The sequence below is a fragment of the Mobula birostris genome, chromosome 21, assembly GCF_030028105.1.
Source record: "Mobula birostris isolate sMobBir1 chromosome 21, sMobBir1.hap1, whole genome shotgun sequence".
NCBI classification, from domain to species: Eukaryota; Metazoa; Chordata; class Chondrichthyes; order Myliobatiformes; family Myliobatidae; genus Mobula; species Mobula birostris.
The window spans coordinates 50,525,397-50,552,274 of NC_092390.1; the positions used below are offsets into that span (position 1 = coordinate 50,525,397).

At 38.9% G+C, this 26,878-nt stretch overlaps 2 protein-coding genes across 8 annotated transcripts in view; one reads left to right on the top strand and one right to left on the bottom strand.

Annotated features, from left to right (window-relative positions):
- lhpp (phospholysine phosphohistidine inorganic pyrophosphate phosphatase) overlaps positions 1–26,878 on the bottom strand; it is a 152,261-nt gene that overhangs the window by 105,278 nt on the left and 20,105 nt on the right. For 2 of the 7 annotated variants that reach the window (XM_072239461.1, XM_072239456.1), the window contains exon 1: positions 12,867–12,943. Coding sequence is in view for 3 of the 7 variants with exons in the window: in XM_072239454.1 (XP_072095555.1) it covers positions 12,867–12,994 (128 nt within the window). In the remaining 4 variants the exon portion in view is untranslated. Of the gene's footprint in view, positions 1–7,819; positions 8,067–12,866; positions 13,065–18,668; positions 18,773–26,878 lie in introns of those variants that run through there. The other 5 variants (XM_072239455.1, XM_072239454.1, XM_072239458.1 and 2 more) reach the window with 5 other exon arrangements.
- On the top strand, positions 17,450–22,713 carry nkx1.2la (NK1 transcription factor related 2-like,a). The gene is made up of 2 exons (XM_072239453.1): positions 17,450–17,678; positions 22,097–22,713. The coding sequence occupies exons 1-2, from the start codon at positions 17,450–17,452 to the stop codon at positions 22,711–22,713; spliced, it is 846 nt and encodes a 281-aa protein (XP_072095554.1).

Genomic DNA, 26,878 nt, shown 5'->3' on the forward strand with positions numbered 1-26,878 from the left:
GCTTGCGTGAATACTTTCAGAAACATTCCTCCCTGACCTGATATTGCCAAAGGCTCCTTTGCCTCTACAGTTAGCATTAATAATGTGTGGAGCTTGAGGGGAAATTGGCCATAGAGTTTAAACTAGCTAACAGTTTCGACAAGCTTCAACTGACAACAGCCAAAACAGGCAGATGCCCAAGTGTGCACATTTATCAGTTCTTAGATCTGCTGTCATCATTGTTTTTGAAGAGAGTTGGATGTGTAAGAAATTCGGGAAGGAAGTACAAGTGCACAGTTATTCTTTCTAACCATTAACACATAAAGATTCTATGGCACAGAGCTAGTCAACTAGGGGAGTGTGAGGATAGAGAACTCAGGGAAGCTGATGATGTTCCAAAGGAATTTTTTTCCTCATCCACCCAATGGTTTCTGCTGTTGCCTATTATGGCTCTCAGCTGGTCGTTAATAGCCAGTAGCATTCCCATTCCGAATCTTCAATTAATCCCAAGATTGGATATCTCGCCCACACCAAAAAACATCAAACTCATTTATTAATTCCTCTGCCACATAGACATTATCCTTCCTATAATCAGTAACCAAACATCTACCAAGGGTGGAAAATTAACCCTAAAGAATACAAAGATTTGGAAGGGCACTGATGAGCATAACAAAGTACATTTTCTTCATAAACGTTAAATCACTGGAGCAGTTGGTCACGTAATTAAAACAGTACAACAAATACACTTCATAAAACAATTCCTTGCAATGGAAAATACTTTCATCAAGAAGCTACAGTATGACCATTTGACTTTTATAAGCAAGTTGTTATTCATTTAATGGATAATGTAAATTTAATTCTTGTATAAAAAGGCTGGTTCCACTCTTATTTGGGGAAAAGCCAGTTTCTGATTACGTAATACACATAATTACATGAAATGTCTGCATTTCTTGTCTTTAATGATGTTATAGTTAAATGAAGAATGCAATCAAGAAAGATGATTCCGATTAACTTCTTTTAAGACACAAAAATTGTTTATATACAGGAAGGAGTCTTACACTGCATTAAGGGAATGACTGACAAACTGCATGAAAGAATAAAGAGGTTTTTGGATCCTATTAATATGGAAAGTAGACCAAATGGAGGAAGTTGAAAATCTTTGCAAAGGTGGTCTACAACAAGCAACTGGAAACTCAGGGTCACCTTTGAGGAATGAACAGAGATATTCTGTTAAGTAATCATCCATAAGGATGAGAAAATCTGCAGATATTGGTGATCCAAAGGAACACACACAAAATGCTGGAGGAACTCAGCAGGCCAGGCCTATGGAAAAAAGTAAACAGTTGATGATTTGGGCCGAGACCCTTCTTCAGGACTGAGAAGGGTCTTGGTCCAAAATGTTGGCTGTTTATTCTTTTCCGTAGATGCTGCCTGGCCTGCTGAGTTCCTCCACCATTTTGTGTGAATCATCCATACGTACACCATGCTTGGTTTTCCAGTGAGACCACATTGCGAATACCAAATAGAATTAATTGCTGATTCACCTGGAAGTTGTGTTTGCGCCCATAAACATCATAAAAAAAAGGAGTAAAAGGACATCCTATTTCTCCAACAGTCGCACGGAATGGTACACAAAAAAGGAAGGTGGTGTTAGCGGATATGAATAATAGACCATGAAGTTGCAGACAGAATAGTCTCTTTCGATTGCTAAAAGGGAGGAGAGAAGTTTCTGGTGCTGGTATTATTTTGGAGCTGACAGAAATTCTAGAGAAGGATTTACTGAATGTGAAAGTTGACAAGGTGGTAAGCAAGATCACAGGAACGTGTTCCTTTTACTAGGTGAGTGATGAGGGAAAGAAAGCGTTAGTGCAGAAAATGGGACAGCCATGGTTGAGAACCCTGATAATCAAAGTAAAGGGGAATGTATGTTTGAGGAAAGGACATATTGGCAGAAGATGAATTTTAAAAACATTAGGAAGATGGCAGTTTGAGCATCTATACCTAAAGAAAAGCTTTCTGAGGAAATAACTTTAAAGCATATTATAAAAAGTTTGTTTACACTCATTAAACTCTCATTCTACAGAAAAAGGACAAAATCTATTGAATCCTACAGTATTATTCCATTAGGATATACTTTACCTTTATCCTTTAACATGAATTGCTTATCATACAACACAATAGAAACATCTGCCATTTGAGATTTTAATGCCAAAGTTCACCATTAAATTAGTGAATTTTCCATATAAACTAGTGAAATTACGCTAATCAGAATTATGTTCTTTTGATCAAACAAAAAAAAGATTTGTCATAGGTATGTTTGTACCTATTTCTGGAGAGGCTTACAGGAAAGAAATATCATTTGAATCCTATGGTTTAGGGTCAGCTTAGGTTGAAAAGGAGCTGAAGAAGATTCAGTCATCTTTTCTTACCAGTAGGAATGTTTTCGACTTTGCAGATAATTAACAAATGTGGGGCTCCCTGGTGGTAGATTGCTTTATGGGTGTATTTGTAGAACCAACAAACCCCTTGCTGGTTTTCCTGTGATCTTGGCACTATTATGGCTCTACAGGGTTTTGTCTGGCCACATATTGGCCAGCTGCTCCTGCTGCCTTCTTGTGGATAGGACTTGCTGGTCCTTTGTTAATATCCCATGTTCCTTGTTTAAAGTTCTGCTAACAGATGCACTATACCAAATCAACAACAGGATGTCGTAAAACTCCTACATTTCTTTGCTTTTCATATGGAACTGCTCTCAATGGGCAGGCGATGAGGATACAAATGTAAAGTATGGGTAAACAGAGCTAAGAATGAATAGAGTTTTCAGACATGTCACCTTCAACAAAGTCATAACTCACTACAGTACCCTGCTGTTAATGTAAAATGTATGCTTCCTATGACGAAATCCATGATTGTACTATTGTTAAATGCTCTGTTCCAAACATTAAACTGCAGATTATATTATGTATGTTAAGTGGCTGTGGTAGAGACCACCACGTTTCAATGGTAAATAAAGTAAATATTTGAGGTAGAAGAAGAAAGTGGGGAAATGGGATTTGATTGCTCTGGCAAAAAAGGAGAAATCAATGCAACCACCTTGTGCTATTTAAATTTACTTATTTTTTAATTTTACAACACGGTAACAGTCCGCCCAATGAGACCACAGCACCCAATTACACCCCTGTAATCAATTAAGCTAAATCTTTCAAATGTGGGAGGAAATCAGATTACCCAGAGGAAACCCACACGGTTACAGGGAGAACGTACAAACTCCTTACAGACAGCAGCAGAATTGAACCTAATTCGCTGCTGGTGCTGTAATAGGTTACACTTTAAATGAGTCAGTTAATACATTTTGAGAAACTTGGAAGTAACGTTAAGAACTACAGCAGCACACACAAAGTGCTGGAAAAACAAGCAGGTCATGCAGCAACAATGGAAAGGAATAAACAGTCAAAGTTTCAGGCAGAGACCCTTCTTCAGGACGGAGACGGAAGGAGGAAGATGCCAGAACAAAATGGTAGGAAGAGGGGAAAGAGACTAGCTGGAAGATCATTGGTGGAGCCAGGTGGGTGGGAAAAGTCAAGGGCTGGAGAAGTAAGAATCTAATAGGAGAGGATAGTGGACCATGGGAGAAAGGGAAGGAAGAAAGGACCTGGGGGAAGTAACAGACAGGTGAGAAGGAGAAGAAGGTCAGAGTGAGAAATAGTGGAAGGGAAGGGGGAATTTGTTCACCAGAAGGAGAAATTGATACTCATGCCATCAGGTTGGATGGTACCCAGAGAGAATATTGTTCCTTCAGCCTAAGGGTGGCCTCGTCTTGGCACGACAAATGGCAGAACTACAATATGCTCAATATTTCTTCAGAGCATGCTACTTGTTGAAATATATCTCAAAGAGAAGTATCTTTGAGAGTACAAAACAGCAAAAGCTCGACAGAAAAGGAATAAGTCCGGTCTAGAAACTGGATTGTGTACATGTTTCATTCACCATTATACAACACAAAAGTTAATTTTATTTGAATGGAATCACGCTACCAGCAAAACTAGTCCAGACACTTCTGGCTTTAATCCTCATTAGCATGGTCAAAAATTCCTGCATTAGGTTGAGTATCTAAAAACATGAATCGCCACACATATATCAGAGCTCAAAGCTGCACCAATAATTCTTAAAAATTGTGATGTCTCCATCATCTGGATTTAATGGACACTCAGAGGGAAATGACAAGAAACCCGCTCAGTTGTATCAAAACTACCTGAACTGAGGAATAATACCAGATGGCCCTCACAATATTGACCAAGGCATCAGATTCAGACACATTCCGCCCTGCTGACCCTATAAAATAAGGTTCATCACTATCTCCAGACCAGTGTCAAAATTGGGGAAATTTCATGCAACAACCTGATAGAAAGTATTATACCTTTCAATTAATGCTCCATCAACCTCTTCTCAATCATGACTACAATAACAATGTCATTAAGAAGCTACTTAATCTACTAACCACTCTCCTGTTTTAGGAGGACTCGATTTGAGATCTCGTTATGGCTTTGATTTAAACATGGGCAAAAAAGCTGCATTCTACAGATGAGGTGGCTGCCCTTGACAACAAAAAATACTTGACCAGGTACAATATTAAGAACCTTTAAAGTTACTGTGAAACTTAAGTCAATTGAATTGACTTTATTTCTTACATCCTTTACATACATGAAGAGTAAAAATCTTTACGTTATTTCTCCGTCTAAATGTGCAATGTGCATAGTAATTTATAATAATTTATAATAAACAGAACAGTCAATGTAACATAAAAATACACTCAAATCAGTGTGAGCTAATCAGTCTGATGGCCTGGTGGAAGAAGCTGTCCCGGAACCTGTTGGTCCTGGCTTTTATGCTGCTGTACTGTTTCCTGGATGGTAGCAGCTGCAATAGATTGTGGTTGGGGTGACTTAGGACCCCAGTGATCCTACGGGCAAGGGAGTAAACTGTAGTTGTATGTCCCTTAGTGGTTATTGGAGGCCACTTATCTCAGCCCCAGGACAATGGTACTGGTGTCCATAAGTTCAACCCCTTTTGTTGGCTTCAGCTATGAGTTTTCTTCCATCAAAAAAGTTCAAAAGTCAGAATATTTGTTGATAAAGCAGTGTACTGTTCTATTTGCAATTCTGATGAAATTCAAGCAGTCCATGCCCATACACAGCATAACGTGGGCAACAATCAGGCTGAGCTGATACGAAGCACGTAACATTCATACCGTGCAATTGGTGGTGGTACAATACAATGACAACGCCCAGCAAGCAACAACCTAATCATCATTTCCTGGCATCTGACGGAATACTCCACCTACACACTCCAGTGTGGCGTAGGAGGTGTTTGGAGCACCATCACTGATCTGCAAAAAAGAAAACAACCCATACTGCTGGAGGATTTTAGGAGGTCAGGCAGCATCTATGGAAAGAAAGGGATGGACAGCATTTTGTATCAGAGCCCTGTATCAGGCTTTTTGCTCCAGCTTCCAGCATCTGCAGTCGCTTGTGCCTCACTTAAACAGTACGGGCATGGGAACAGATCCAAAGCTCAACACTCTGCGGCAAGTGAGTCACTACCTGACTCCCCACCCTTTTCACTATATGGATTATGGGATGTCTCTGCTTGCATTGCTGAAATTGTACAAAACTCAAATCACTTGACACTGTTCAAGAAAAAAAACAACCCACTCATTGTCAGTCCATTCATTAACCATCATAAAGACTCACTCCTGGAGACAGCAAGGCTCATCAATATGATGCACCGCAGTAATTCCCTAATGCTATCAGATACAAGGGTACATTGAGCAGGCACAATGGAAACACCATCACCTTCCCTTTCTTTGATGTTCTGATGTGGAAATTTATCACTACTTCTTTATTGTCACAGGGTAAGAATCAGGGAAGGTACTAGTTAATTGGGAATCCTTTCAAGTTAAGATGGCAGACATTCCAGAAGACGACTCACCACAAGCTTATTAAGGCTGCCTAGGTACGCTGGAGACACAAAAGACCGCAGATGCTGGAACCTGGAGCAAGACACTATCTGCTGGAGGAACTCAGTGGGTCAGGCAGCACCAGTGGGAGGAAAGAACTTGTCAGCCAAAGTGTCATCAATTTCTTTCCCCCAGCGGACTGTGTGCTGCTCTTAAGGACATGACGCATGATGGTGACAACTAGATGGAGATAGTGTTCACTAAAAGATGAACTATTTGACAGTGCATCAACTGAAAAGTATATTATTTTTGGACATAAATAACCATACACAGACTCTGAAATACTCAAGTATGAAATAAGAATGTTGGCAGAATTTCAGATGGTGATGAGGAAGCGTACAGGAGTGAGACGTATCAGTTGGTTGAATGGTGTCACACCAACAACATGGCACTCAAATTCAGTAAGACCAAAAAATTGACTGTGGACTTCAGGAAGGGAAAAGCACGGGAATACATAACTGTCCTCATCAAGAGATCAGAAGTGGAAAGGATGAGCAGTTTCAAATTCCTGGGTGTCAACATCTCTGAAGATCTCTCATAGGCCCAACATACTGATATAATTATACACATGAATGACAGCAGTTATATTTCATTGGGTGTTTGAAGAGAATTGGTATGCTACCAAAAGATAATCGCAAATTTCTACAGATCTACCACAGAGAGCATTCTAACGGATGGCATCACCATCTGGTATGGAGGGGCCACTGCACAAGATCAGAAAGAAAGCTGCAGAAAGTTGTAAACTCAGCCAGCTCCATCATGGGCACTAGCCTCCTCAGCATCAGGGACATCTTCAAAAGGCAATGCCTCAAAAAGGTGGCATCCATCCCTAAGGACCACAACATGCAGAACATGCCCTCTTCTCATTGTTACTATCGAGGAAGAGATGCTGAAGACACACACTCAATGTTTTAGGAACAGTTTCTTCCTCTCCACCATCAGATTTCTGAATGGACAATGAACCTGTGTACATTACCACACTATCTTTTTCCTCTCTTTTTAAACTACTTATTTTTGTGTGTGTAAATATATATTTCTTACAGTAATTTATAGTTTTTATGTATTGCAGTGTACTGCTACTGTAAAACAAAAAAATTCACAGTATATGCCAGTGACATTAGATTCCGAAATATTCCGTGCTTCTACAGATTTTTTTGATGCTCAGTGGAATTGTCAAAGTACTTTACAATCAATGAAGCAAAGGGGCATAGTTTTCCTTGCCTCAAGGCTGCTGACCAATATCATAGACACGCTATTTCTTCTTGTGTTATCAGATACAGTCCCCTAACCACCTTCCTGAACTTCAACATGATAGAAGCAACACAGCACTCACAGAATTGCTTTGACAACTAGTCTGTCCCATCCACAACTTCAATAGCTGTCAAAGCTGTCATAGATATTGACTGTGGAGGCCTTTTATAATCACCTCGTACACATCAAAATAATAGTAAAAATATGATTTAAAACAATTGTAAGGTTGAAAGATTAAAAAGCACATATTTAAAAATTGAAGTAACATTTAAATCCAAACAGATCTTAACTCAGCTTTTTCCTGATAGATGACATCTTTCATTTATTTATACAGTGTCTATAAAAGCTATTTACCGCCCCCCCCCAAGAAGTTTTCATGTTTTATTGTTTTACAACATTGAATCACAGTGGATTTAATGTGTCTTTTTGACACCGATCAACAGAAAGACACTTTGGCATCAAAGTGAAAACAGATCACCACAATGTGATCTAAATTAATTATAAATATAAAACACAAAATAATTGATTGCATTAAGTATTCACCCCCTTCAAGTCAATATTTAGTAGATTCACCTTTGGCAGCAATTACAGCCTTGAGTCTGCATGGATTGGTCTCTATCAGCTTTACACATCTGCATACTGCAATTTTTTCTCCATTCTTCTTTACAAAACTGCTCAAGCTCTGTCAGATTGCATGGGGATTGTGAGTGAACAGCCCTTTCCAAGTCCAGCCACAAATTCTCAATTGGATTGAGGTCTGAACTCTGACTTGGCCAATCCAGGACATTATCTTTGTTGTTTTAAAACTATTCCTGTGTAACTTTGGTTTTATGCTTGGGGTCATTGTCTTGATGGAAAACAAATCTTCTCACAAGCTGCAGTTCTCTTGTAGACTGCATCAGGTTTTCCTCCAGGATTTCCCTGTATTTTGCTGCATTCATTTTACCCTCTACCTTTGCAAGCCTTTCCAGGGCCTGCTGCAGTGAAGCATCCCCACAGCATGATGCAGCCATCACCATGCTTCACTGTAGGGATGGTGTGTTTTTGATGATGTGCGGTATATGGCTTACACCAAAGCACTGTGTTTAGTCTGATGGCCAAAAAGCACCATTTTGGTTTCATCAGATCACAAACCTTCTTCCAGCTGGAGTCAGAGTCTCCCATGTGCCTTCTGGCAAACTCTAGCCAAGATTTCATGTGAGTTTTTTTTTTTAACAGTGGCTTTCTCTTTGCTACTCTCCCACAAAGCTGTGGCTGGTGAATCACCCAGGCAACAGTTGTTGTATGCATAGTCTCTCCCATTTCAGCCACTAAAGCTTGTAACTCCTCTAGAGTTGTCATAGGTCTCTTGCTGGTCTCTCTCACTAGTCCCCTTCTTGCACGGTCACTCAGTTTTTGAGGACAGCCTGCTCTGGGTAGATTTACAGCTGTACCATATTCTTTCCATTTCTTGATGACTGATTTAACTGTACTCCAAGGGATATTCAGCGACATGAAAATTTTCTTGTATCCCTCTTCTAACTTGGCCTTTTCAATAACTTTTCGTGGAGTTGCTTAGTATTCTTTTGTCTTCATGGTGTAGGTTTTGCTACGATATTGACTCAGCAGCAGTTGGACCTTCCAGATACAGATATATTTTTACTACAATTAATTGAAATACCTTGACTGCACACTGTGATCTCCATTTAACTAATTATGTGACTTCTAAAACCAATTGGTTGCACCAGTGATGATTTGGTGTGAGATATTAAAGGGGGTGAATACTTATTCAATCAACTATTTTGTGTTTTATATTTGTATTTAATTGAGATCACCTTGTAGAGATCTGTTTTCACTTTGACACAAGTCTTTTTCTGTAGATCAGTGTCAAAAAAGCCAAATTAAATCCACTGTTGTAAAAGAATAAAACATGACAACTTCCAAGGAGGTTAAAATACTTTTTACAGGCACAGTATGTACGTATCAATTTTACCTGAGGGAACTAGACAGGCAACATGAGCGTTGTTGGGAGGCTTGTGAAATGAGGCAATAAATGTAAAACTACAACAAAAAGTTCAAAAACAAATAAAAGATGCTGGAATTGAAAACAATCACACTCCCTTCTGACGAAGGGTCACTGGCCCCAGAAGTTGACTAGCTTCTCTTTTCAAAGATGGCACCCGCCTGAGTTCTTCCAGCACTTTTTTTGTTACAACAGAAGTTTGTTCAAAACCATTCAAATAGATGAACAATACTAATGGACAGAATTAAGAAGCTGTTCTAATACTCAACAAACATTTCACAACATATTAAACTTCTGGCTATACATTGATGCATTTTCAGAAGTCACCATTTGGACCGGTGCTCAGTGGATAACCAACTTGTATACATAGTTTATTAGTTTTCTATTCATTATTATAGATTTGAATTTAAAATGACTTGTTCTCTTTCTCTTTATTTCTGTTTTCTAATTAATCAAAGTGAATTCTCGATATAAAATGAAAGAAATAAAACCCAATTTGAATTTCTCCACAATAATACTTTTGAATGTGTGTCAGCTAAGGCTCTCCTGCTGCAAAGCTGACTGGTTCAGGATGTTGTAGCCTCATGACCCACTCCAGATATTTGGGAAATAATCTATATTTAACCTGATTGTTAACAAGTCACCACTGCAGTCATCACCCCTTCAGTAACTACAGTTGCCATACAACTGTAGTCAAGTCACTTTTTATTGTCATTTCGACCATAACTGCTGGTACAGTACACAGTAAAAACGAGCAACACGTATCAAAGTTGCTGGTGAACGCAGCAGGCCAGGCAGCATCTGTAGGAAGAGGTGCAGTCGACGTTTCAGGCCGAGACCCTTCGTCAAGACTAACTGAAGGAAGAGTGAGTAGGGGATTTGAAAGTTGTAGGGGGAGGGGGAGATCCAAAATGATAGGAGAAGACAGGAGGGGGAGGGATGGAGCCAAGAGCTGGACAGGTGATTGGCAAAAGGGGATACAAGAGGATCATGGGACAGGAGGTCCGGGAAGAAAGACAAGGGGGGGGAGGACCCAGAGGATGGGCAAGAGGTATATTCAGAGGGACAGAGGGAGAAAAAGGAGAGTGAGAGAAAGAATGTGTGCATAAAAATGAGTAACAGATGGGATACGAGGGGGAAGTGGGGCCTTAGCGGAAGTTAGAGAAGTCGATGTTCATGCCATCAGGTTGGAGGCTACCCAGACGGAATATAAGGTGTTGTTCCTCCAACCTGAGTGTGGCTTCATCTTTACAGTAGAGGAGGCCATGGATGGACATATCAGAATGGGAATGGGATGTGGAATTAAAATGTGTGGCCTCTGGGAGATCCTGCTTTCTCTGGCAGACAGAGCTTAGATGTTCAGCAAAGCGGTCTCCCAGTCTGCGTCGGATCTCGCCAATATATAAAAGGCCACATCGGGAGCACCGGACGCAGTATATCACCCCAGTCGACTCACAGGTGAAGTGTTGCCTCACCTGGAAGGACTGTTTGGGGCCCTGAATGGTGGTAAGGGAGGAAGTGTAAGGGCATGTGTAGCACTTGTTCCGCTTACACGGATAAGTGCCAGGAGGGAGATCAGCGGGGAGGGATGGAGGGGGATGAATGGACAAGGGAGTTGCGTAGGGAGCGATCCCTGCGGAATGCAGAGGGGGGGGGGGGAGGGAAAGATGTGCTTAGTGGTGGGATCCTGTTGGAGGTGGCGGAAGTTATGGAGAATAATATGTTGGACCCGAAGGCTGGTGGGGTGGTAGGTGAGGACCAGGGGAACCCTATTCCTAGTGGGGTGGCAGGAGGATGGAGTGAGAGCAGATGTACGTGAAATGGGGGAGATGCGTTTAAGAGCAGAGTTGATAGTGGAGGAAGGGAAGCCCCTTTCTTTAAAAAAGGAAGACATCTCCCTCGTCCTAGACACCTTATATTCCGTCTGGGTAGCCTCCAACCTGATGGCATGAACATCGACTTCTCTAACTTCCGCTAAGGCCCCACCTCCCCCTCGTATCCCATCTGTTACTCATTTTTATGTACACATTCTTTCTCTCACTCTCTTTTTTCTCCCTCTGTCCCTCTGAATATACCTCTTGCCCATCCTCTGGGTCCATCCCACCCCCTCATCTTTCTTCCCGGACCTCCTGTCCCATGATCCTCTCGTATCCCCTTTTGCCAATCACCTGTCCAGCTCTTGGCTCCATCCCTCCCCCTCCTGTCTTCTCCTATCATTTTGGATCTCCCCCTCCCCCTCTCAAATCCCTTACTCACTCTTCCTTCAGTTAGTCCTGACGAAGGGTCTCGGCCTGAAACGTCGACTGCACCTCTTCCTACAGATGCTGCCTGGCCTGCTGCGTTCACCAGCAACTTTGATGTGTGTTGCTTGAATTTCCAGCATCTGCAGAATTCCTGTTGTTTACAGTAAAATCAAGACGTTTTTCCAGGACCACAGTGCTACATGAACAATACAAAAACTACACTGAACTACGTAAAAAACAACCCAAAACTACACTAGACTACAGACCTACCCAGGACTGCATAAAGTGCACAAAACAGTGCAGGCATTACAATAAATAATAAATAAGACAATATGCACAGTAGAGGGCAGTAGGTTGGTGTCAGTCCAGGCTCTGGGTATTGAGGAGTCTGATGACTTGGGGGAAGAAACTGTTACATAGTCTGGTCATGACAGCTCAAATACTTCAGTGCCTTTTGCCAGATGGCAGGAGGGAGAAGAGTTTGTATGAGGGGTGCATGGGGTCCTTCATAATGCTGTTTGCATGTGGTGTAGCTATGAGAAGTCATAATAGCAATGATGACCTCAATGAGAAGTCATTGATATTATGACTTCTCATAACATTTTATTTCAAGGGTTTACTGAATTATACACAGGCTTGTTTACTTATTTTCTAGTTTCCATTAGGAAATTGTATGGTCAGTGATGCATATTGGTGGCCCAGCACAAATCTATGTATCAGGAACAGTTAGAAACAGAGCATAAACAGAAGAAATGCACTATCTATAAAAACTAACCCCCACCCCCTCCTCCCCAAACGCCCATTTCCCCAAATATGGCAAAGTCTGCAGGTTCCACACTGGAGGAAAAGCAAGTCGTCATGGAACCCCATAGACTACCTGTACATTGAATGAAGAAGGTTCATTAGGATAGATAAACCTTCTTCACTTATTTATAAAATCGCATAATCTCGCTGTAACATGTACTGCTTTAGAGCTACCTGTGAACAGTACCAAATAAGCAGCAAATAAGCCATCAAGGCATTTTTATTTAGATGGATTTAAACAAACACTATAAACTAAGTCTCTCGAGATATTACCCATGGAAGGATTTTCAAAAAAGAAAATCTGAGCATACGTTCCATACTTCAGTATTTCTTCCTTGGTTGATAGACTGTATACATTGTAGATCAGTAATAAAGCGCTAAAGAGTTGGAGGCGGTTGCCTTCCCAAGAGGGTTAGTAGGACGCATTAAGTCTCTACACGACCAGTATTTGATCACTATGTGTCACGACAAAAAAAACAAGTCATGTCGTTTAACATCTGCTACTCACAGAACCGCGGAGGCTATCTACCCCGCTGGGCGACCAGACTTCGCTTGCAGCTTTAACACTCACCTTTTAACCGCATCCACGGAACCTAAAATGGGAACCCCTCCTCCATCCCCGCTGTCATACAGAACCCCGCTAATATCTAACAGCACTCCCCTTACTCTACCCGCAGGCTTACACCATTCGGCCATCATAAGATCGAAACAAGATGCACTATGGGAGACGGAGTTTACCAAGAGCTACTAGATATTAAAATAACGACAAAATGAACTACAGTCACCAGTGCACCGTGCATTCACGCTACCTCCCAAAGCCCTAATCAATAATTGGAGCATAATTATAACTGGGCCGATTGTCCAATCATATTTCACGGCGATGGGCGCGTCAAGTATAGGATTCTGCTGCGTGCGTTAAAACCAGTGGTAACGTACTGGTTTTATTTTTAGTGCATTTCATCGTTCAGTTCCAAATATAAAATGACGTGAGCAAAAACGATACTGTCATACATTTTAAGTAAATCCAATAGTAACTTTATGACAGAACAGAGGTGTTCAGTGTTAAATTGAGAGCATTGCTGCTATTGCTGTCTAAGATCATGTGTATAAACTTCAGAGGTAAAATCGGAACAATTAATAGTTTGCGATTATTAACATCTAATAAATCAGAAACTGCAATATTTCTATGACAAGCGGACAATGTCAAAATCCCTATCTCGTGAAACATTAGTCATCAGCGTAGCGTTTATAACTATATATTACGATAAAGGAAATGGTAAGTAAACTATTAGGAGATATCCGCCAAAAAAGGGAACGAATTTTTAAACTCATTTCACTATAAATACGTAATAGATCACTTTTATGGTAATTAGCAACATATATTATTTTAATTAACGATCTTTGCCTAGAATCCAGAGCAACTATATAGTTATTAACTGAATCGCTACATGCAGAATCTCACCAAGTTGAGTCTACATTATATTGCAATGTATTTAGTCTCTGAACAATTTCTATTAGAATCTTCGAACCGTAATTCCTACGTATTTCGCCTATTGCTGTTTGCAAGGCTTCTAACTTCTTGCAGATATAATCTATACTGTAAAACTCATTAGCAAGAATTGGAGATTGAACAAGTTATTTAAAACAACATCTTTAATAGTGTAATATCTCAGCTGTCTACTTTGATAGTGAACATTGTCTTGGACAGTCTTATCAGCAGAGGACACCCGCTGTGAATATTGATTCCAGCTTGTTTCAAGCCATCAGCTGCCATCAGGACAGGTCAGGTCTGAATCCCACCTGGCGTCAAAGCAATTTAAAGGCAGCACTCACATTGAATTCTAATCCTTTGCCATAGCAGAGCCAGTTAAAACGGTCAAAAGGCAGGTTATTTCGCGACAACCCCGTAGAAAATAACTTCAGGAAACGAATTATTTTAATGTTTTTAGAGGCCTCGTTGCAGAACAACAATTGTATTTTGGTCTGATTGAACAACATAATCTACAATGCAAAGGCTACAATAAGGAAATTATTTTATAGAGCCATACAGTGGGAAACAGACCCTTCGGCCCAACTGGTCCATGTCAGCCAAGATTCCCATCTAAACTTATCCCATTTCCAGCGTTTGGCCCATATTCCTCTAAATATTTTCTATCCATGTACCTGTCCAAATCTTGTTCACGTACCTGCCTCAACAACTTCCTCTTGTAGCTTATTGCATATATAGACCACCCTCTGCGTGAAACCTTTGCCCATCAGGTTCCTATTAAATTTCTTCCATTTCAGTTTAAATCTATGCCCTCTAATTCTTGACTCCACAACAATTAATGAAAGAAATTGCATTACGTAGGCAAACTGGAAAGAGACTTAACATAGCATCATAATAACATATGAATTAAATTATTCTCCTCTAAAATGTCTACTCGCATTGATGTTTAGATTTTGTTCTTAAGAAAATAAAATTCAACCGTGGAGAAGACACGTAATACTACAGTTTTCAATCATATCAAAATCTAAAGTTGAATCGTGTACATATAGGTTAAGTGGCGTAGATTGATAGAGTTTTCGACAAAAAAAATCCAAAACTACAAATAAAAAGTGAAAGACGTGAATTTGTTGCTAATGAAATGGTTGTTTGCGTGCACGTAGGTCATACCTTGAGACAAACTTTTAAAAAAACCTAACAGATAATACAGTTTTTAATTATACTTAAATGTTCACTCGATTAGCGGATTATCGCTTGGTCCAGAACGTCGGAGGCAAGAGTCGGCTATCTCAGCTTTCAATGTTTATAAAGATTAATAGCTTAACACACGATACAGAAACAAACAAAAAAGTAGAAAACTAAGGGCCCTAGAACAACATATCACACATAGATTGAAGCAACGTCCCTTGTCCATAATAACAGCATTGACTTTCAGGTTTGAGTTCATTCACTTTGTAATTAAACTAACCTTGTAATTACTTAATAACTATTCTTATTATAATTGCTCTAAAATCCTACATTCTGCTATGAAAGATCGTTTCACCTTCACTAGCGACTTTTCCTTGAATACACCATTGAATAGCTTTACAGTACAGCGACAAACCGCCACAGTCCAAGCTTAGAGTTAGAAACACTGAATGCGCACATGCGAGAGCATCTGGAGCTAATATTCTTTTCAGTCCTTGAACTTTAGATTTTCCCCAACATCTTGAAAGTAAGAAATTAAATCCAGATAAAGTTTGTATCTCAGCCTTACGCTGAAGCATTTACTGATATTGTAGAGAAGTATTCGTTATTAGTGTCGCTGCAATAATGAATCATCTACAGAAGTGCAGGAGTTAAAAAACGACCAAGTCCCGAATATCGCTGGCACTAACATTCAATGAATTCGGACATACATGTTTCTTCAGCTTCATGCTGCACAAACACGTGCTAATGAAGGTTTGTAACATTACTATAAAAAGTAATATTTGTAGCTGCACTTAAAGAAGCACTACCGTGCAAAAATAGTTTTAAACATATGCAAGATTGTGTTTTAACTTAGCAACACCAGCTGGGTGCTGGATGGTTACAGCGCTGACATGCGATATATTGTCTAGCTCCCTGCATTTCCATCAGTCTGGTAACGCCTCTTAAGGTATTATCAGATGCAAATGATTTGATCTACATAATGTTTATAAAAAGATCCATGTAATTACGGCGGACAATAGAGTATAATTGAAGTACCGGATGGACGGTTAAAGTGCAACGCGAATTTGTTCCGCTGATTTGCAAGATGTCCCAAATGGGCTGGATCCGATGGATTTAGTACGTTTCTACACAATGTTTAAAACGTTATCCACAGGTTATCTCAAAGTACTCTTACTTTAATTCAATAAAAACGGAGATTATCAACAAAATACAGTTTTGATGGTTATTTCCAAAACAGCTTCAAGTCAAACATGCATATTAATTTACAAAAGGTTAAAAAGAACAGTGGATACAAACATTGTGTTTTTATGTGGCAGAATACACAATTCTCTTGCTTCGGAGAGAGTCACTTGATATCCATTCATTAAAGATTGAAGTAACATGCGATATATCAACATTACACAGGTGAACGGTATACAAAGCAGCAGAACGTCCTTGGCGCTTTTTAGAAAAAAACATCTTACTGTGCGCAAAGTATTTCCCAAAAGGTCTAAAACCAAATAGTAGCAAAGCTAAGGTAGGGGATATAAATTTCCAAGTGTTTGCCTTTGGAGTACACTATCGTATCCACAACTCAATTACCATAAGATTAAATGCAATATTAGATTTGGAAATACAAGATTTAATTGCAAGATGTATCTAGTAAAACTGAAATTATCTCATTGAATTAATTGATTTTTTCATGCCACACTTGATTTACAATAAAAAATTCAAACTGTCAAACATAATTATTAGTAAATATTTGATATGTTACTTAAACTTGCACCTATTTGCAATTTAAAATGTAACTTTTCAGATGACATTGAGAACTAAATATTCACTCAAACATGATTCTGCAGTATTAACAAAAATCCACAGCACCAGCAAGTAACTTTCCGTTACGTTTTCACACAATTGTCCTTTACTGCAACGGCTAGCTGAAATTAAGTGTCCGCAAATAAAAACACGCCATTGTTTTCCATCTATTGTAATGGCAATGGTTATCCCTTTGAAGTTCGCCTAAACTATTATTGTAATCACGCGTACGGAACTTGTCCATGCATATCCAAAGGCCTCTATAGTGTTAATAGCTGAGATTTGCTTCTGGGCTCTGTACCACGTGCACTGCTAGTATTACTCTCTGTCACGAACCCAGGCATTCATTCAACAGACCAGCTTCACACTCGGAGAGGAGCCCCACGACATAAGCGCAGGAGCAGAGGTTGCACCTTCATGTCGAGGGACTGCAATCTGCTTATAAAGGCAAACAGACGAGCAGCCCTAACATCGGATCAATTCATTGTCCACAGATGGTCACAAACCTAAAGCATTAACTGGTAATTGTGTCAGGTGTGCACTGTGAAGTGCGAGTATTTTGAAAATCTATTTTAGTTCCGAACTGATTTCTAGTGTGTGCCAACTTGTGTCAAAATCGCTGTCTTCTCTGTACTGTTACTCAAGCTCTGCCTACTGGGTAGATTCTAAAGTGGAAGAGGGCGATGTTCGAGTGTCCGGAGAGTGGGGAAGAGATGAGCCCCACTCACAAGATATCCTTCTCCATCATAGATATTCTCGACCCGCAAAAATTTACAGGTAAATCTCAGGCGTTTGGGCTGCAAGACAAGGGGCCAGATGAAAACAGTGTACTTAACAGTACAGTACAAACCTTAAAGGAGACAGTAAAGCTGAGTGCTGAAAAGAACAGCAACCAAATCGGCACCGAATCTGGTGAGTAAATCATGTATGGTCCTATTTTAATCAGCCTCAGGATCTTATCATAACAAAACGATTTCGCCAATAGCCTTTTGATCGTACCAAAGTTACTCGTTTTTTTAAATTAGGCCACTTACCGGGTTTGTATTGAAACGTATAAACAGCTTGCATAGTACTAGTTTGGTTTGTTATTTTACCCGAATTTTCAACGAAAAGAAACGTGATTAACGGATACTCAGGTCGTATACTACCTATGTGCTTCTAAACCAATCCACTGTCAAAACTCCTTGAGATAATGAAATTGACCAACTGTTTTTAAAGGAAACCTTGTAACTTTGTGGGCAAGAAGTCTTCATTTACTGTATTCCATCGTCCATGGGGAAAAAATCACGCCATGATCAAAATAAGCAATAAATTAATGAATGAATTGGGCAGATACGTAACATGTTTACTCAATTATATATTTTTTTAAATGGAGAGACGGTTAAACCTACGGAAAATGTATCTTCTTGGATAATTACATAACCACATCTGTTGGGCAAGTGTATTGAAATGGGAGACAAAAAAAGCTATTTTGTTGTATTTAAAACATCAGACCATCTCATGATTAGTGCATAGTAATTTAATATTTTCTCCCTTTTATTCTTATCGTGAAATGCACTGAAATCATAAATATGACATACACTTCTTGCCGTATCTTGAAAAACAATCACAGCTGTTCAATAACAGCTCTTTGCAGTGTGTGATTGGCACTGGGAGAGAGCCTGGGTAATTGTTTAAATCGTCCCACAGAGGATGCCGCTGCTCAAATGATCGATATCCTATTACTGACTTGTGCATATCTCCTTCCAGCAGCTTGCAGGTACAGCAGCAAATACGCGAGTCTGAAGCAGATCGAAGGTCCAAATATTTTTCGATTAAAACTTACCTTTAATAGATGGTATTATCGATCTGTTAAAATCTAAAACTCTAATTGCACATCGTGGCTAGTGTAGATTTGGATACCTTTTCGTGTATCCTGTCATAACTCTCCATCTGCTTGAAGCAGTGCTTGGTTTCGTCCCAATCAGGATGCGATCAGTGTTTTTGACCACGTCCCCCTTACATTCCTTTGAAAACAAAATCAAATATACTCATAATTTATTATTAGGTCTCAAGTCGAAGGTTCAGCAATGCAACTTGCGATAAACTACGTCAATAACAAAACTTTACTTTTGTTACCCGGGAGAGGCGTCACTCAATGACGCGCAAGTGCCCCTACTACAGTATAGGTATTCGGATTTACAATACCTTATCTTTCACCTGTAACTAAAAGAATCAGCGCTGGCCACAGTTCCGAATTTTGACCACTGCTGTCACGGTATTGCACTTGTTCTCTAATTCACAAAAATACCGTTTTAGGTTTTAGATGAATTCTGGCACACATTTTGGAAACTTAGTTGACCTATGATATCTGACTGCTTGCGATTTTTCAATGGGACAGTCCATCCGTGAATCGCTAGACAATTTCAGACTTTGAAAAGAATTTATGAAAACCATGTTAATCCATGTCAGCGTGAATCTATACAATTTCTAATTCCCTGTAACAACTTTAAAAAAAGGACAAGGAATGGGGGGGGAGGGCACAAATAGAATAGGCAGTCTATGATTACTGCCGTGTTTTGATTTTGTTGAGACAAAACTGATCTACGATCCAGAGGTAATTGACAGATAAATAAATTCATAATTGACATAATTACTACTAATAATTAATTTTACGATGAAGGAATACGGATCGACTCACAAAGTCTGAACGAAATAAAGAAAAATGGGAAAATGAATGTTTTGTTTTAATGGTAAATTTCATGCATTATAAATTATAATACTTCGCAAAGATTATATACAGTATATCGTTTTCAAGATAGCTAAACCCGCATTACTAGTCCTTAAAACATACTCGAACATTTCTAGAACAATGTTTTAACTATAAAGACATTCAAAGTTAGTATCATTTCTCAAAATTGTTCACTTGTTTGAATTGAGCTTTAAAATGGAATTTATTTTAGTGATTGGTCAATAAAACCTGTCAGTGTTGTGTACACAGGAGGTAGACTTTATAGAAGGAACATTGATTCGAGAGAGATAATGAAAGTATGGAAGCGTTGATTATACCGTATTTGCAATTTCCAGCAGTACCTCATGGTTGATAGTATATCTATTGGGCTATTGGGCACTACTCTCACAATCAAAACGTGTTTGTGCAAGTCTTCCCCCACCCCCCCACCCCCGTTTACAGTACACAGTGTTTAAAAGCACAACCACGGGCTAACTTTACTTTTTAACCATTTCTTTTTCAAAATTTTCCTTTGATGTCAAGGTTTTCAACATTTTTTTGAAAAAATTGATCTCCCTTAGGGTTATGGTCATGTAGTTGCCTTCTTTTTGGCACACACACTGTGCTACCTGTGTGTAATAAATGAGTGTAGTGCTTTACAGTTTGGGATTCCCCGTAGTTTTGGATTATATTAATAAATTGAAGTTCAAACTTGTTGCATTTATAAAGCTGAAAAGGGTATAAAAGTTTTATATCTACTAACTTCATGTAACAAATAAAACTTTGAATTACATAGCAGGAATGGCAAGAATATAAAAACAAACAATCCTAAATGCTGATCCATGTCAGCAAAACTAAACTAAGAAAAATCGTGCTAGCAGCCGCGACAAAAAGCAGATTGCAGACTTTAGAGGAACACAGAGATACTACATGGTGTAGATCAGAACACCTTCAGATTGCACAGTGCCAATGGGAGGGGGCATCGGGTTGGTGGGAATGGAGTTGGGCCAGAGATATTTCCATATTTCCTTCTGATATAGAAGGATGCCATTTGGCCCATTAAGTTGATATTCACTCTCAGTGCATTCCCATTGCCCATTAATTTTCATTGTAATCTATTTTACCCATATTTGCACCTACACTTAGGAGGGAAAATTTGCAGTGGTTCACCCAGACATCTTTAGGATGTTGGAGTATAGAGGAGCACCAGAAGAAACCAATGTGATTCCAAAAAAAGATGCAGACTTTACACAAATAATACCTGAAATCAAAATTGAATGCAGGTCATTGGCACTGTGATGCAGCAGGTCTATAGTTCAAACGAGTAAGATACTGAAATAAACATGTTATTACATTATGGGTGTTGGCATAAGGTATAACCTGAAATCACCGAGTTAAATGATGATGTAATGAAGATATTGCAGATTTCACCTCCCTGGAAGTATGACCTTTTACACAAGTAGGACTGTGCCCTAATCTATACTACAACCATAACTATCTATAGAATATTAATGACCCAAGCTTGGGTATATATGCTATGAAATATATATAAGCATAAATAGAAAGCAATAGCTGTATATAATTCAGCCCTCAAACATCTTTTTCAATGGTACCAAGGTATCTTAGTGAAGCAGACGCAGAACCTGTTCTGCTTATCCACTCTGGTTTACTACAGAATATGCATTTCTCATTTTACATTTAAGAGATATAATTCCGGCTTCAAGAGAGTGACACAAATACCTAGATAGGTGTCAATGCCATTTTGGCTGTTTGGAAATAGGATACTGTATCCTGAAATTGGACTGTAATAATCTAATTTTACACTAGTAAAAATGGTGAAACATAGTCCAGGATATTCAGTTCTAAATTCACTATTAAGTATTGATACTGTACATGTTGTATTTTAGTTTAAATGTTTGGATGTATTCCTTTTGACTCTATGGCTTTTAATAGCAATGTATTTGGCAACTTTTCATGTAATTCTATTGCATTGTGTGGGCACGTGGCCAAGTGGTTAAGGCGTTTGTCTAGTGATCTGAAGGTCGCCAGTTCAAGCCTTAGCTGAGGCAGCGTGTTGTGTCCTTGAGCAAGGCACTTAACCACACATTGCTCTATGTCTGTGTGAGGAGTGGCGTGCCACACAGTCTTTTGTTCCGCGCTTTGTAAGGCATGAAAATGCCCGACGCTGGCCTCTTAGGCCTGAGTCAACGATCCCTCCCCTCTATTGCATTCAGATAACACTGTAATAAAATAGATGGGAATATTTTAGAAGGCTGTTCTTTGTTCCAGTCAGTAAATCTACTGGACATAATATGACGTTTACTTTTATCCTTTGGGAGCAGTTCAGTAACTGATAGTTTAAAACAAAGTGCATATTGATACTTGTACTGAAGACTTGATTATGTTTTAAATGCCAATTATTTTACAATAACAAAAAAATTGAGAATTAACCACATATGCTGTAAGTTCGTTCAGAAAACATTCAGTTTCAAACCCAATTACTTCAGAATGAATATAGGTTTGACTATGGTAGTAGAGGAAAACAAATGGTTAAATATTATAGTTTGAACTGCATTCCAAAACCTCTATGGCTGATATCTTAATAACTGCTTGTTTGCAGATGGAAGGGAACAACACAGACATTCCAATGCTAATACTTCAAAAGAATTTCCAGAATCCCATGGAAACCTTCAGCTATATCAAGAGGATAATAATTCAACACAGCCTGAATTCCACAAAGATCAGAATGCCTCCACTGAGTTGGAATCCAGGTCTGATCATATTGCACCCAGGCAAAAACGTCGTCGAGCTGAACCAGGCTGTGCTAAACCAAGACGAGCTAGAACTGCATTCACATATGAGCAACTAGTGGCTTTGGAGAATAAATTTCGCTCGACCCGCTATCTATCAGTATGTGAACGCCTCAACCTTGCTTTGGCCCTCAGCCTTACAGAAACTCAGGTTAAAATCTGGTTTCAGAACAGACGCACAAAGTGGAAAAAACAAAACCCTGGAGCAGATAGCACAATTCAGCCTGGACCAACTAGCTTGTCTCGAGTCAGTCCGAGTCCTCCTGGACCAAGTGTACTCAGCTTTCCAACTTTTCAGACTTATGCTGCAGGGAACGTCATTTGCCAGACGGCAACACCAGTCCCTTTAGTATCATCCTCTACAGGATTGATGTCTCCCTTCCTGAGTTCTACTTACTTGACACCATTTTATGCACCACATTTGTGAAAATATATACCTCAAGTAATGATTTACACAGAACAGATTGACAACATTTTTCAACCATCTTGTAATAATGTAAGCGTCCCTCTTAAAAGGGCTGAGCAGCTCTAGAGAGGTCAATTTGTTTAGAGGCAGTGTTTAAAAGCATTATACTGACAAGGTTTGAGCTTCAACAACATATTAGAGATATGCTGGTTCTTCATCTGAAACTAAGAACAAACAAACCTGATAGAGTCAGAAGAAATATATCTGCTTTTGGATTCTTATTGAGCATTAAATCTAGGATTATAATTCTTAGATTATGAACCTAAAGACTAGCTACACCTGTATGTTCAGTCTATTGGTGCTAAAACAAATACAGTGGATTCCTGTTAATTGGGCCATTAGTTAATTGGGACAGCAATTTATTTTGGACACCATGCCGCCTAATTGGGGCAGGGGTATGTTGCTGAACGGTTTCTAGCTACCATCAGTCGTGTGTATTTGCGTGGCTGTTAGACACTGCACTGTGTTTAGAGCGATCAGTTTTTAAATAGTAGTAGTAGCGTGTATTTGTGTTCAAAATGCAGTGAATTTTGTCATTGATTGTCGACAAGAAACAGGCAGTAAGGCAATTTGGAATGATATTGCTCACCACAGTTTCTGGCTTGGAGATGCCAGAAACAGCTGGGAGTAAAAATGAAATGATTTCATTACTTTAACAAGTTAAGAATTACAAAGGTATTGACTATCATCTTGAATGTTACAATGAAAAAAAATTTGGAGAGAGGATGCAATCATTGAAGGCATTGTATGAAGGCAGTCCATTATCTGCTCTAGGTGCTTGCACTGATTTTGTTCATTTACAATCAATCAGAAGAACACAGCAGATGAATTCCTCCATCGATAACTATTAAGAACTAATACACAGCTTTATAGTACTATAGAGTTATTAGTAGTTTTCTTATTTGTTCTGTATTTCATTTAAATACATAAATTGTTACTTTGTTAAACAGTAGTTTAAGTATTTAACTATTTCCATGAAACTTCCGCTAATTGGGCCAAAATGTACTGGTCCCAATGTGTCCCAAATAACCCCGGAATCCACTGTATATTCTTTAAAGTCCTTAAACTCTACCTTTGTAGAACCTTAAATGTTATTCCATATTAAGTGTTTTCAATCCCTTGTGGCCAGAATTATCACAAAAAAATGAAAATTCTTTATCAAATATAACGAATGACAGCAATTAAATGATAGGATGCATGAGATGGATATGCACTGAGATACAATAGTTAACAGAAAATGAGGCAAGAAAGGAAGTTGTCGTCCAAAAGTAGTTCAAGTTATTTTGTTATTCCAGATAACGGTTTATGATATCAGGTACAGTATTTTACAGTTTTATGCCGCCTTCACTACCACAAGAGAATACAGCTTAATTAGAATGAATCTATATCCTTTTATTAACAACTTAATTTCGGAGAAGCATCATTACTTATTCCTGGATTCTTAAGGGAATTTGGCTTTGACAATCAATACATTTCTTTACAAAAGACAAATAAGTTTTTGACATAATAGAAATGCAATAATTTTCATGAGCTGGTGTTGAACTTTGTGACTCCCAAAGTTTGGATTTTGAACATGCCAGGTTCACCATAGAAGATAATAAAGAAGGTTACTACAGTTTTTAACGTTCATCATTTATAGCTCCATAGAGAGAGCAACTTAATTTCACATTGTTTAATTCCTATTGGTTGTTACAATGCAATTATATTACGTTTCCCGAATATTTGTTAAAGATTTTTTTTTGATTAACTATGATTAACTTGATCTGTCAATGTTTCTAGATGCTTGACACAGCCTTAGTTTCAAGAGAAATATAAACTGATAAATGTAGGATTATGGACATTCTAAAAGCTGGTTTTAAGGTTGTTTGAACCCACTGACACATTTTAGCTGTCAAAAAATAAAATCAGAATATTTGTGTATTAAAGATATTTAGGTAAAGCAACATCTTTAAACCTCACCCAATGCTAACCATGATTATAAATAATACATACCCACCTCAATTAAATGTAATGCTGATAATATCTGTGATAATCCATGTGAGATAATTATAAAAATAGCAAGTCATGGGTATAACTTTAATATTAGGCTAAATATTTTTTTCTATAAAAGTTTGCTAATTAATTTCAAATACAATGTGCCCCATGTTTGCATATTTGTTATTCAGATAAATAAATAACACAAAGCATGAAGCTCAAGGAAATAGCAAGCTGATTGTTCATGCTTATTGATTTCAAATTATTTTAACAATATATCTGAAGATCAGAACAAGTTAAAAGGAACTGTAGAGGTTTATCTAATGCTTTATGCTATTTATACTATAAATTTTGGTTGAAAATGGATTTTTCTTAAATCAACATTGCAGAATATAATTTTCACTGCTCAAATGTCAAGTATTGAATCTAATTTTGATGGTTTCAGTTGAGGGTTAAATTGTGTCTGGGAGAATTGAAAAAAATTCTTTAATCTTCTCAGATAGTGGCTTGGTATCTTTTACAGCAACAAAGCTTCCAATAAACAATAAAAATAACTGAAGATAAACTATCAAAGAAGTAGGGTCAGAAGAACATGCTTAAACTATATACAACATATTTTTGAAGAATTCCTTCCTTTGTGGTTTTTCTGTATTGTGAAGAAATATTAAAGCACAAATTGTAAATAAATAAGGTATTAAATGATAATAAAATGTTATTAATAAAGAGTTATTTTCTTTTGTTTTCGAAGTGTATTTAGTGATATTTCCTTCCACAGGACAAGCATTCTCAATGCATGATTTATGGTTTGCTACATATATTTTTGTTATGATACGCACCTGACTGCCCCAGCTTCCGAGGCGGAGGACACCGCAACTCTCTGGAATATGGATAGCTGGCAAGGTCCCTTTAAAGACTCAGGCCACCCCACTAAATGGCCGCCATGTTTTGATGCCAAGATTTTAATATTTAAAGAGCATGTGAACTGCGATTCAGTGCTCAATTGTTAGCTCAACTTCGGGTTCTTATCTAGTGTCTAGTTTAGATCCCTGTTCTCATCTCTGTCTTATATCGTGTCTCAATTCTAATCTTGGATACACCAGCACTTGGGTCCTTGGTCTCTCATTACATTTCCTCATTGATTTGGAGATTTCTGTGAACTGATCTAATTTTGGGCATAGTACTGTCTTATAGGTTCCTGAACTGACTTCACCAGTTTGTGCAAATCACTGTGGTGGATTAGGATATCAAGGTGGAGACACAGGAGACCACAGATGCTGGAATTGCTGACGGAACTCAACTGATAGAGTAGCATCTGAGGAGGGAAGTCAATAGCCTGATGAAGAACCTTGACCTGAAATGTCAACTCTCTGCTGTCTGACCAATTGAGTTTCTCCAACCTGATGGCATGAACATCGACTTCTCTAACTTCCGCTAATGCCCCACCTCCCCCTCGTACCCCATCTGTTACTTATTTTTATACACACACTCTTTCTCTCACTCTCCTTTTTCTCCCTCTGTCCCTCTGAACATACCCCTTGCCCATCCTCTGGGTCCCCCCCGCTTGTCTTTCTTCCCGGACCTCCTGTCCCATGATCCTCTCGTATCCCTTTTGCCTATCACCTGTCCAGCTCTTGGCTCCATCCCTCCCCCTCCTGTCTTCTCCTATCATTTTGGATCTCCCCCTCCCCCTCCCCCTCCCCCTCCCCCTCCACCTTTCAAATCCCTTACTCACTCTTCCTTCAGTTAGTCCTGACGAAGGGTCTCGGCTTGAAACATCGACTGCACCTCTTCCTAGAGATGCTGCCTGGCCTGCTGCGTTCACTAGCAACTTTTATGTGTGTTGCTTGAATTTCCAGCATCTGCAGAATTCCTGTTGTTTGAGTTTCTCTAGCATTTGGCTTTTTGCTCTCCAATTCTAAGTACTTTGACGATCTCTTTTAATTTGAAGTGGGAGGGTATGGTTGGCAAAAAGCAAGTCACACCACACTATTTTCACAAGATCAGTTTTGTTTTCATAAATAAAATCCAGTGTTTAAAAGTGCATTTAACTCACAAATCATAAAGGCTGTACCCTATGCAGTTATGCAAATAGAAATCAGGAATATGAAAATGTTTTCTGTTTTTGCAGTGTTATCAAATGGTAGTAAAATGT

Bases quoted from the DNA above. Each gene is read 5' to 3' on its own strand.
- nkx1.2la (XM_072239453.1), top strand. From the start codon at position 17,450: ATGTTCGAGTGTCCGGAGAGTGGGGAAGAGATGAGCCCCACTCACAAG. The intron at 17,679-22,096 runs GTGAGTAAATCA...GCTTGTTTGCAG, and splicing joins CCAAATCGGCACCGAATCTG to ATGGAAGGGAACAACACAGA.